Genomic DNA, 12,809 nt, shown 5'->3' with positions numbered 1-12,809 from the left:
CCAAAAAATATCACAGACCTAAATGTTTGTTGTTGATGTTGTTTTAAAATACAGAATAAAAACTGCACAAAATTAAACATTCAACTAAATATCTACAAAATAACATTATTCCGTCAATTGCAATTCAAATCCCCCCCACCTTTATAGCACAAAAAAATTCTAGTTAATGTGGAATGTGGATGCATTTTAATATGTTCAAGATGACATGGGGTAGGACCTACAAACAAGCGCTTGGCCCTACGAAGGTCTGGCCCTGCTCATAGTCTATTTATTCTTCCAGAATCCCTTTTCTATTCATTAAGTTTCCTTCCTTCAGCAGAGGCTCTGCCCTTCATTTCCAGCCTGCACCTCTTAGGTTTTCTACCTTGCCTCTTTAGCCAGGTCCTTTGTTCTTCTGTAACCAAGTAGATACTAGTGTTCTAAACTTCAAAGAATTCCATGCATGATTTTTGTTTCCAAATGAGACTCTACCATCATCAGAGACCACATCAATCTGCCATTCACCGTCAAAAATTCCAAGGTTTTGAGGAATAAGGACTAGAGATCCTTCAGAATTATCCAGGCTGAGCTCAGAAGTAGGAACAATACAGCAACCTGACCTTCACCCTCATCCACCAGCAGCCAAGCTACCTTTTCCTATTTGCCCTCAACAGAGAGATAGCATCTATCTCCAAAGGCACTGTGTCAGAGGTTGAGCCACTGGGTATGGGTCTGACTACTGCTCACAAAGAAGGCCCTGTAGCAAGTCCAAAGGCAACGTGTAGAAGACGTCAGGGAATGTTTTTGTTTTGCTCAGTTCTTCTGAGAGCTGAAAGAATGTTCTGAAATAGTCCTGCACAGTGGCACATCCTGTAATCCCAGCAGCTCAGGAGGCTGAGGCAGGAGGATGGCAAGTTCAAAGTCAGCCTCAGCAATTTCGAGCTGCTTAGCAACTCAGTGAGACCCTGATTCTAAATAAAACACAAAATAGGGCTGGGCATGTGGCTCAGTGGTTGAGTGCTCCTGAGTTCAATCCCTGGTACTGGGAAAAAAGAAAAGAAATGTTCTGAGATAGCAAATACAATCTTCTTCTTTTTTTAAAATTTATGTCTACAAAATATGACTATCTCTACAATTCACGGAATAAAGTGACCAACGTAACTCAGAGATATTATCTGGACTTCACACATATGGGTTTGGAAATGTTAAGACTTCCAAAGCCCTATCAGAAAATATCTTTATAACTTTCTTCAGGATCTAAAAGAAAAGAAACTTTCAAATTTGAAGAAAAGTTATCAGTAAGAACTAATAAAAAGAGGCAGCATTCATTGAACAGTTAGTACGTTCTAGACACAGTGCAATGGGATCTTATCTCACGGATAGAGTAGGGAATTTGTTAATCCCTCTTTAATAGATGAGCACATCAAGGCCTAGGGTTGCTTAAGTAAAGTCACCTGGTAGGCTGGGTTTGAACACAGACTGTCTGATGCCAAAGCCTGTGTGTCAACCTTGGAAATTGGGAGAGAAGACACTGTACCTCACAGAGATCCCTTGCTCTCCTGCCTAGGACAGCTCAACAGGCTTTGTCCTCTGATCCTCTGGCTACAGCACCACTGCTGCAAACACATCTTCAGCCTCAACAGCACAGCTGTGTTCTCTGGGCATCAACTCTCAATCTCCCAATGGCCCCAGGGGCCAAGCCATTTTGTGCTGTCTGCCTTCAGACCACCACTCATTTGTGAACCCAGGTTTTACATACCAGTCACTTGCAGTCATCTGCTTTACACACAGTTTTGTCTAGTAAGCATATGCCAGAAAGTTCTTCTGCTCTCCAGAGCAAGTGTTAGCTGTCCAGGGGATCTGTCTGTGCTCCTTCCAAGCAGCTAGCTGCTCCTCCTTCTCAGTTTTGATCTCATTTACACAACGTTATCACGCCCTGTCTGATAACTCACCAACAGCAGCTTCAAGACAGATACTATGTCATTCATATGTGTTATGTTTCTATCAGTTTCACTTTTCCCACTGTTCACTTTACCTTACATCTCACTTTTGGTTCACCTATGTGTGTTTGTTCTGCCCTTTCAATGCATATTGAGTCCCTAATATCAGCTGGACACTGTTTTCAGTGCTGGGAAAGTAGGCAACAGGACATGTAAGCATGTTTTCTATCCATAAATCAGTGTGTTTCCAATGAGGGTAAGATTTTTAGAATGCCCATGTGGAGGGCTGGGGGTATAGCTCAGCAGTCAAGCACTTGCCTAGCATGCTGGAGTCCCTGGGTCACACACACACTGAACCCCCCTCCCCTTACACACACAGAATACCCATGTGGGACTAGTTTCACCTATTAGAAAAAAAGCAAAGATATAGAGCAACCTGCAGTGGCACTGCCATAAATTTGAAAATGCTAAGAGTATGAAATATCAAATGAATCAAAATTATTCCAATGGCTTCCAAGATTGATATTGACTCTCATCTTCCAATTTGAACTATAATAAAAATACCTAGGAATATTAAAATAGTATCATAACAAAGTATGCAGACTTTCATCTGAACTTTTTTTTCTTTTAGGGAACAAATCCACTGTACAGAGGCTCCACTAGTACTTTTAAAAATGTAACCTATAAACACAGGGAAAAACAAAAAGTGGATCTCACCACAGAAGGCTAGAACCACTTGACGCGTGGGAAAAGTTGGCTTCACTGATGTGAAATGTTAATGCACTATTTTATTTTCCTTTCTCTGTTGCTTCAAGAAGAGGTTGGCCTAAGATAATAATAGGTCATTTGGAGATCAGTCATTCTCTGTATGAAGGTGAGACACTATGTTGACAGGTTCAAAGTAATCAAGAAGAGGAATTTCCTTAGCATAGAGGTGACTTTGGGGATCATTCGAGGAATACTAACTCTGTTGCATTAATGCTTCAAATAATCATCAAAATGATTCATGGGGGCCTGATTTGCATTTGAAAAATGTTGAAAATTAGAATCGCTTTTGTTTCAGGAGTACAGCTACCTAAAGTCTTTGTCCCAGCAAAGTTACAAAGTCCATATGCTTGTATTGTGTACCCACACTTGCAGTTATTCTAAACTTGCAGTAAATCCATCTTAAAGAAGGATTTATTTTAAACCAGGAGAATTGAGATTCCGAATTCACTCCAGTTGAAAGGATGCATTTCTTCCACAGATATCCCAAATTGTAAGATTGATCATTTCTGTGAATTTGTATGCACCTGTAAGTCAGGTACACAAACACACACTTTGCTTTACAAATGAGAAGGAAGTAATTTATAAATTAAGTCACTAGTAAAACCAAAAATAATAACCCTACCATTTAGCTTATTTTTAAATTACCTGGAAAATAATCTATGCTCAGTTTCCTTCTTGTCCTTGAGTTTTCAAACTGTTACTTCTCCCTTATTTCTCAATCATCTTACTCAGTGTCAGAGTCTTCTAAACCTGTAATTGTCACATGAGAGTTTTTATTTCTTTTTGAAAAATTACCTTAAATGGTTGGCTTATTCAAAGAGAGTTCCAGAAATATAAAAGGAACATGGGGTAAACAGAACAAATGTTTAAATGGCTGTAAATCAAGCACATCGAGAGTACACAACTCCCTCATGAATTGCAGATTTTTAAATCTACGTTCTTTTCCCATCTGCATAACCCAACGTGCACATTTCAGCTACGTGTGGTTGATGCACACCACACATTTAAGAAGTCAGATTTTACTTACAAAATACACGTGGACAATTAGGGGTTCATCAGTTGATTGGCGAGATGGCCACTGTAGGATGTTTTTCCTTATGGTTTCTGCTGTGTCAGAAAGCACTTTCATCTCATTTGATCCTTGCAAGGAAACAAAGGCTCAGAGGATGAGTAGAAGAACTGGGATCAGAATTCACATCTTTTTACTCCAAGGCATTTCCTCTTTCCACTGCATGGGACTGCCTCTTTTGTTGTTAAAATGATAGAAACGTTGTATTAGTTAAGCAATAACATTTGTTTGAAATGTACTAAACAAATAGCAGTCACAGCACTGGAATCCAGGTGAGTTGTACTTTTGTGCAATGTTTATTAGCTTTGATTAAATTGTAATGAGAAGTCTTATAGAGTTCCTTACATAGTGGAGGCTTCATGATTGTCCATTGAATTGCCAGTGTAATCTCCAAGTTTCTTCAGTCCTAGCAGATTGGTGTGTGTACATTTGATCACTTGGAGACCCCCCCAAATCCCGGTTTTTAAACAACTCAGGTAAATCATACATTTAGGGAGGACTGGGCTCTATGAGAAGGATTACTAAACAATCTCCTTGGACACCTGAAGGACTGATGTGCCACTCCGTTATTGATGGGGACGTCTAGAGCAACCTGCTGTGGCGCTGCCAGTGACACAGTGGTAGCAGTCCCTTGTACATGAGACTGCTTGTGCTGTTTTGTACAATTACTGAAATGAGATTTTTTAGAAAATAGAAGTTTCCTTTGTGTGTGTATTAGGGAAGAATCTGCTCATTCTTTAAATGTGGTTTTGACCCAAGGCAGGACCTTGAAAAGGCCAAAACATTAACAGTAGTACTTCTATTCATTGAAGAGTTATGTTACATGAAGATAAAATGGTTGTTTTGTAAGTTGTTGTATTTTGTGTTGACATAAATAAACGTGGTAATTTAAACAAAGACACTTGGATGATGATTCCTTTCATTCACTCAGCAAGAAATCTGAATTTCTGGATATTTCTGTGACCTACTCTGACTGCCTTGTTGATCTCATTCTAGGACCAAGAAAAAGAGCAGGAAGAGGCAGCCACAGAAGGCAGGGGGCAGCAGGGAATGGAGTAATTGCTGCCCAGTGACAATACTTACATCATTAGCCTTTTAAAATCAGCCTGGACACGACTCCATGTTTGTAAGATCAAATTCTTTAGGGTTAGTGTTCTGGGCTGAAATATGTCTCTCCCCAAGATCACTCCCCACACAACTCATGAAGTCTTAATTGCCAGTATCTTAGTTTTGACTGTATAACTGGAATAGGGCCTTTAAAGAGATAATTAAGTTAAAATGAAGTCCTGGCATTGGACCTTCATCCAGTATGACTAGAGTCCTCACAAGAAGAAGACGATAGGGCATAAACAGGTAGAGAGGGACCAGATGAAGACACAGGGAGAAGATGGCCACTATAGACCAAAGGAGAGAGGGCTCAGAAGAAACCATCCATTTGGATACCTCAATCTCTGACTCATTGGCCTCTAGAATTGTGAGAAAATAAATTTCTGTTGTTTAAATTACTCAGTCTATGGTACTTCGTTGTGGCAGCCACAGCGAATTAATGCAATCAATGCTGTTTTTCTGGGCATCCATTGGGTAGGTTCCATGGGGCTGTGCCCACTTTCTGCATCAGGAAAATTAAGTACAGAGAGACCAAATGCTCACAAAGGAAGTCAGTTATTGTTGTTTTTGTTTGGTTTGCTTTTTTGGAAAGGCCCATTCCTTACAAAAGTACAGGTGAAATCAAGAGCACTTACTTTCTGGAACACACTGTTTCTTGTGAACTAAAAGCCAGGAATCTAGAAATCTAGAACCTGCTCTCATTTTGAAAATTAGCTTCAATTAAATTGTAATGAAAAGCCTTACAGAGTTCATTACATATTGGAGGCTTCATGGTTGTCCATAGTCATATGTAAATCTCAAATCATATGCAATCTCAAAGTTTCTTCAGTCCTACCAGATTGATGTAGGTACTTTCAAGAAAGTCACTTTACTTTTTAATTTTTCCATCTGTGAGATGGTGGCAATGTCCATCTCTTCTAGCACCTGTAATAATCCCTGACACATAGGGTCTCAATAAGTTCATTCAACAGATATTTATTGTCTACGATAGGCCAGACATTGTTCTTACAATTATGGGTAGAGTGAACACTGAACAAAACAAACAATCTCTGTGCTTCCAAATGAGGGAGATGATAATAAATATGTAAGTAGACAATATCAGAATACTAGACCCAGTTTCTGCATGTCCCCCATCCACTTGCTGCCCCCCAGGACTATCCCTGGAGCAGCCCCAACTCCCACAGTCCTCTTGATAGTAAACTCCCAGCTTCTACCTCACCCCTCACAGGTGGAGGAACTGTAGGAGTTCCTATGCTCCAGTGCAGAGTGGCTTTGCTGGTTGCTGTCCCAGTGGACCAGTAGTACAACAAGAAATGCAAGGGAATTAGCAGCCCAAGGAAGGAACACGGATCCTTAAGAGACAGAGTGGGAAGGAACCAGCAGATGAGTAGGAGCTGAGCCACCAGCACTCGTCAGCTTCCTAATGCATCATTAAATATTTGCTCCCCCTCATTCCCTGCTTCCTTGCCCTTTCTTCCTGGGATGGTCCCTCCCAATCATGCATTCAAATACAACTTTGCTTCAGGTTCTTGTTTTACTGGACCCCTAAGCTAAGACTTTCTAGCAGTCCTAAGAGCTATGCAGAAGGTAGAGCTGGACAGGACACTCCACAGGGCCCTGGAGAACACGCCCTAGAGTTGAAACCTGGGCAGGGACCTGCATAAGGAAGGGAGTGAGCACAAGTGCAAGGGCCCCACGAGGGCAAAATAGTCATATGTAAAGAAGAGCAAGAAGGTCAAATGGAGGAGAAGGAATAAATATGTGCTAAAAATTGAATCTGATGATTAAACTGAGCCATTAAAATACCATTTTGTAGACATGGTGCTCTAAGTTTCTGGGAAGAAAGCCTTTGTAGTTACTAGTACCATTGCTCAGTGATTGCGCTCACAGGAGCCTGGATGAAATTAATTGCCAGGTATGTTGCAAGAAAACATCCCAGTGTTTTTATTTAGACACAATACTTAACACATAAGGTGACCTGATCCCCATTTACTCTTACACTAAGTAATTGATTACCAAAGGTTATGTGTTAGCCTCAGAAAATGTTAACACCTAAGCCTTCAGAGCCTCTTCATTCCTTTACCCCCAGAAAATAAAATGTTAAAGTTTGTTTGGTTTGGGGAGTAGCAGAGGGTGTTTTCGGTCATGACGACTCTTCAGTCAGATACTCTTTTCTTGTAAAGGATGCAGGTGAAAAAGAAAATCAAAATCTCAAAAGAAGAATGAAGGTTAGCCTGATGTGAACAGAAACGCACTGAGCCAGTGAGGAGAGAGGAGGAAAGATACAAGAGTTTATGGGAGAGGAGTCAGGAAGCTCTGGGGAGAAGAAGGTAGAAAGTTCGGGCAGCAAAGATAAAGGGGTGAGCTTGAGAGTGAGACCTCTGGGGAGGGAGGTGGCTGGCTGTTCAAGTCTGCTCCTCCTTCCACGGCCGCTGTTCCCTGGCCACCACAGCCTGCTGGAGCTAGCTTCAAAGCAAGAGTGACAAGGCCCAGCTTGAAGGGAGTTTCAGCTATGAGAGTCCATTTGGTGGACTTAATCTGGCTCAGGTTTCCCCTTCAAGATCCTTCAACACCAGAAACAATTGTGTCCTACTCTCGAAAAACCATGCAAGTAGCATGTATCAGACCCAGAATCCTCCTTGTTTTAATTTATTTTTTTTTCTCCTTCACTTCTCAGTGCCCATTTCTTCTAGCGCTCCTTGAAGGGACTTGGCACTAGAAAAAACAATCCCACCAATAACACTCCTCAAGTGCAAGAGAGAGTCGACCTTTAGAAAATACATTCATTTAAATGTTGATGATTCATAAAGATTCTGTATCGTTCGCATTCTATAGAAATCTAAATGGAAAAAAAATCCCCAGAGAGCAAAAGAAACAAGGATTGAATGAAATGTGATAAATAGAAATGCTCCCTTTTGTTAAATTTCATTATCCTCCAACAAATTCAACATAGCTTAAAGGCAAGAAAATGTGTTTGTAGCTTCACGGTCGCTCCTTTAACAGAACAGTTGGGACGAGGTGCACAGGCACTAATGAGTGAGTTCTGGATGCGGCTTCTGCAGCTAAGAGGGTGGGCAGCCGTGGGATCAACCCACAGCTTGAGCCAAGACTCCTCTGGGCTGTGAGCAACAGGGGGCTAAATGCCGCCCCTCTATGCTTTGGAGGCATCTGAATAGGAACCCCTCTAGAGGAGAGAAACTTGATCTTCTATTCTTTCTTGCTGGTTGCACATAACTCAGGAGTGAGCCACATAACCCCAGAGATTTCCCACCCAATAGCTTTCCTGCAGCTAGGCCCTGGGAGACCAGGCACGGATTGGACCCACACACATTTTTTGGTGTCATCGACAACTACAAAGCTTTACAAATCTCACAGAGGATCTTGTTCCGTTTGAAATTTCAATGACCTTTGCGATTTCCAGGTATGTGTTCTAGGAAAGAACTTACTACTCAGATAGGATTCACTTTTTCAGCCTAAAGTGTATTTACATTCATCATCTTGCATACCAATCAATCTGTTCCAGGTGAATACCCAGAAATATGGTATCATGAAATGCTATTGTTCATCAATAACTGACTAGATGAAAAGTCACTGTCTTTATTTCTATCAAGTTGACTTTGCTATACTAAATATAGAGGAGCGTGTGTGAGAGAGTACATACACATACAGATATTTCTTATTTTTAGAGATATATCTTAGTATTAAATAGCTTGCAAGGTTAGAAAAAAAAATAGGTAATACCCATTGTTCTAAATACAGTACTTTTGAATGCTAATTCACCCAGAGCTCACAATCACCCTAAAGAGTGGCATCATTATCTCCTGTTTTACAACCAAGGAAAATGAGGTACAGAGATGCTAAGTGACTTCCTCAGGACACACATCTAACAAGCTTTGGAGTGTCAAATGTAGCCTGACACTAGTTATACTGATAAGGACAGGTTTTAATCAGTAATACACTATGGCAACAGGGAAAGATTCCAGCATGAACTGAATTCAAATTTTCATTTGTTCAAAGACAACTGAGCATTTTAAATGGAGAGTGAGCTAGTAGAGAGGGCAGTGCGTGGGTACTCAGAAGAGTTGGGGAAGTGGAAAAAAACCACAAGCTGGAAGGGTGTTGGTCCATGTGAAACCCACATGTGTTTATTAACTGAAGCTAGACTCCCGCCCTCCCATAAAGGATGAGAGACAGAGACCTTATCTTTAGGTTTTGGCTGAATAAACATAATTCTTTTGGCAGTCTTGAGAATTCTCTGGAAGGCACTGTAAGAACTCTTAGGGTTATCCTAGGATGTGGTCTTGAGCTGTTAAAAACTATGTTAGTGCCGGGTCCAGTGGCGCACACCTATAATCCCAGCACTTCAGGAGGCTGAAACAGAAGGATCACAAGTTCAAGGCCAGCCTCAGCAATGGTGAGGCGCTAAGCAACTCAGTGAAACCCTGTCTCTAAATAATATACAAAATAGGGCTGGGGATGTGGCTCAGTGGTTGAGTGCCCCTGAGTTCAATTCCCAGTACCCCCAACTCCCATCCCCCCCAAAAATAAACTATGTTGGTATAGTGATAAAGTCTTTAGAGGCCTGGTTGAGAGGAGAGTTCAGAGGAACCGGCCTAAAGTTTGGTCAAGGAAAGAGGCCAGTATTTGAACCAAAGCATCCTAGATCTGAAATGCATACACTTAACCACTCTGTACACTATCTTATAAATTCCAGTTGAAGATGTAATAATGATAAAAGCCACCATTTGTTGACTATCTGTTATAATAACTATATGAAAGCATATTATATATCTTATCATATTTATGTCCTAGAGGCTTATTTTGTTTTTCTCCACTTTCCAGAAACTGAGGCTTAGAAAGCTTGAGGGATTTTCCTAGAGTTACTATGTTTGTAAGTGATAAAAGTGAGATCTGCACCAGAGCACGTCTCCCTCCAAACTCCTCAGTCTTTAGCCCTGGGTAGCCCCTAGAGGGCTCACCTCTGCTGTGCCCCTTCTGCATACAGGAAGGTGCTACTATTAATCTGCCTGGAGGTATATGTCGTAACTTACTTTCCCAGATGGAGTAATAGATTTGCCCTGGTCCATGTAAACTTAACCACAAGATCAGGATGAAATCTAACTACAAAATAAAGGCCCTTCCAGGGCATTGGGATCTAACCAACCAAGTAAAGAAAACTCAGTTCTTCTTCTATAGCCCCATCTGCCACCCTTTCCATCAGATGGGTCCCCCTACTATACACTTATGTGTGAAGTTTTATCTCCGTATCTTGAGTCCGAGGGAAAGGTTTAGGTTGTTTAGTGGGGAGGAAATCTTAGCACAAATAATCAGCTCTCAGCAGCAAAGACTTCCATTGGCACAATGGCATTTCTGGAAATGCTGCTGTTTATATTCAAATGGATGGAATCTGTTGTCTGACAGCAGACTCCCTCCTCCTGTGGCATTCTTCCCTTGGGGGGCTGGTGCTTGTGGAAGCAAAGCGAGCACCAGCAGAGGGGCCTGGCCGGCTCTACCTGAGAGAACTTGAAGGAAAGAGTGGACAAGGTACCAAAGCCCAGAAAGCCTTCTTTGCCAGCTGATTAATTAGAAGAGGGACTCGAGTGGGAATAGGGGTATGGATGATGACAGTGTACCCAGAAAATGATAATTGCGGTATATAAAACTCTCCAATGTAGGTAATTCCAAAGCCCTTAATCTTTACTTTTTTTCTGTTTTTTTTTTTTTCCCTCAAACAGACTACTGGAGGCACAAACAGAAATTGGTCTTTTTAAAATTGAAGTTGATTACCATGAGCTGATTAAGGAGATCTTCTTAGACTGCCATTCTGTGAAGTGCCCTGCCTTTAAGTTTTAACCTCCTATTACCAAAAAAAAAAAAAAAAAAAAAAAAAATCAAAACAAAAGCTGCATATTTCAATGCTACTGATTATTTCATAATCTTTTTTATTAATAAACATTTTACTTCATATTCTCCTCTTTAAACAAAAAATTATACCCCCTTTTTATTCATCTCTTTTTGTAATAAATAACTGCATTCTATTATACTCTACAGAATACTATCAATTTTATAAATATTACAGTGGGATAATAAAAATTTAAATTAAGTAGACTGTTAAATATATTTTGTTTACTTTCAGTATATTAAATATCCATTTCATTGATTTCAAGAAGTGAGTCATTTTTTGGAATCTTTTTTTTTTTTACTAAGAGATGGAATAGAAAAGATATAAATAAAAGAAGATTGAAAACAGTGAACACCATAAAAGATATGAGCTTGTCATCATGACCAAAAAAAAAAAAAAAGAAAGAAAATATACAATGTTTTTCCTCTCAGGCTTTCTTGGACTTAGCCACATTGTGTTCAGTCATTGTTTGATATAATCAAATCTAATATTCATTTTAAGAGATAACCAATCCATGCTTTAATAAAATTCTACAATTCATTCAAAAACCTAAAAATGGTTTCAGTTCCAGATGGTCATAGAAAAGCACCCATAATTTTTATGCTGCAGTTGCAGAGCAGCGTTCCCATCACACAAATTTTTCATTTAATATCCTCGGCTTAGAATTAGTAACTGGTGGTGAACATTTGTGTCTTAATGTCCCCTGCTGAGAAGTTCACAGAACTTCACAGATAGCAACCTGATGACACACCTGTCCTGATTCTGAGCTACCCAAATATCCCTGCCTATCCCCTAGGTTTGTTGTGGGAATTTATGAAATCAGAGATTAAACCTTCAATATAATAGACAACAACGGTCACTGCATTCATCCTCTAGGTGCCTTCAACGGTTGCCTTCTTGGAAACAGAGTAGAAGTCCAAAGTTGGTGTCTAGGTATATTTGAAAACTGGTGAAGGGAGAAGGGACAATAAAAGACAAGTTTTAAGAAATAACTATGAAACGCATGAAAAATAATAACATAGATAGTTCTCTAATACCATGAAGGAGACAACTCAAAACAAATGTCAAATTTTAAGAGGAGAACACTGGTTCTGGATAAATATGGTCATGGCTTCTTAAACCAGCCCTTAAAAAGAGGGTACATAAATTGAGTCGAACCTACTAAAATGATGGGGCCCAAGCGAATCTCCTGGGAAGCCTCTTTGAGACAAGGGGAGCCCAGATAGGAGAGGCTTCCAAATGGCCAAAGAAAGTTGGCCCAGGTGACAGACCCACATGCTGTGGAGCAGAGGAGAGCAGCTCCTGTGCTGCAGGGGAGACAGGCAGCAGGGAACACAGTAGGTGACTGGACTCTCAGGGGGCTGGAGGCAGGATCTCAGTCCAGGGGTGGAGAGTGGGGCAGCATTATGGGACTGAGCATAGGAATTTGGAGGCTACTGTGCAGCTGCCTAAAGGAGCACCAACAAGTTGCTATGGGGCATGTGAGGTGCCCCCAGAGGATTTCCAGATACTAGGGTGAGTGGGAGCATCCAAAGAGCCCCTCGGGTCTTCTGGCTACCATGGTAAGAAGTTCAGTCCACCAAATTCAGGTCTGAATGTCAAAAAGGCTTCATTCATACCCACTAGCTGCTGAGGCTTGCAAAGGTTTGGGACACAAGGGCAGACTATTTGATATGAGTCTTGACAAAGGAAAAACAATTTAAAGGAACATTTCTCAAATTAGCATTTGCAGACCCTTAGAGGTCATTGCTCAATTCTAAGAATAATTTCACAATAATGTGTCTTAGTTCTTTCCCTAACCAGTCCTCCCAGAGGGACAGCCCACAAAACAAATCACAGGCTTTTTTGAGAAAATAGCATGGCGCTGGGAAAATTGGGGGGATGGAGAAGACAAATGATGTAGGTCATGAGGACCTAGAGGCAAAAATAAGAATGTCGATGGAATAACAAAGCCACAGCTATTTATGATAAATAAAGAGGACAAGTGACAGATTTCAGATTTTGTTTTATAAAGAAACTCAAGCAATCAAGTCAGGACCAGTTG

At 40.7% G+C, this 12,809-nt stretch overlaps 1 protein-coding gene across 6 annotated transcripts in view; it reads left to right on the top strand.

The window, feature by feature from the left end:
* Itgb6 (integrin subunit beta 6) overlaps positions 1–4,653 on the top strand; it is a 122,915-nt gene extending 118,262 nt beyond the window's left edge. For all 6 annotated transcript variants that reach the window (XM_048812362.1, XM_048812360.1, XM_048812359.1 and 3 more), the window contains one exon: positions 2,551–4,653. In XM_048812362.1, coding sequence (XP_048668319.1) covers positions 2,551–2,649 — 99 coding nt within the window. In that variant the 3' untranslated portion in view covers positions 2,650–4,653. The remainder of the gene's footprint in view (positions 1–2,550) is intronic.
* Positions 4,654–12,809: the final 8,156 nt, after the last annotated feature.

Source organism: Marmota marmota, unplaced genomic scaffold (genome assembly GCF_001458135.2).
Source record: "Marmota marmota marmota unplaced genomic scaffold, marMar, whole genome shotgun sequence".
In the NCBI taxonomy this organism is placed as follows: domain Eukaryota; kingdom Metazoa; phylum Chordata; class Mammalia; order Rodentia; family Sciuridae; genus Marmota; species Marmota marmota.
This window is presented reverse-complemented; position numbering and strand designations above follow the sequence as displayed.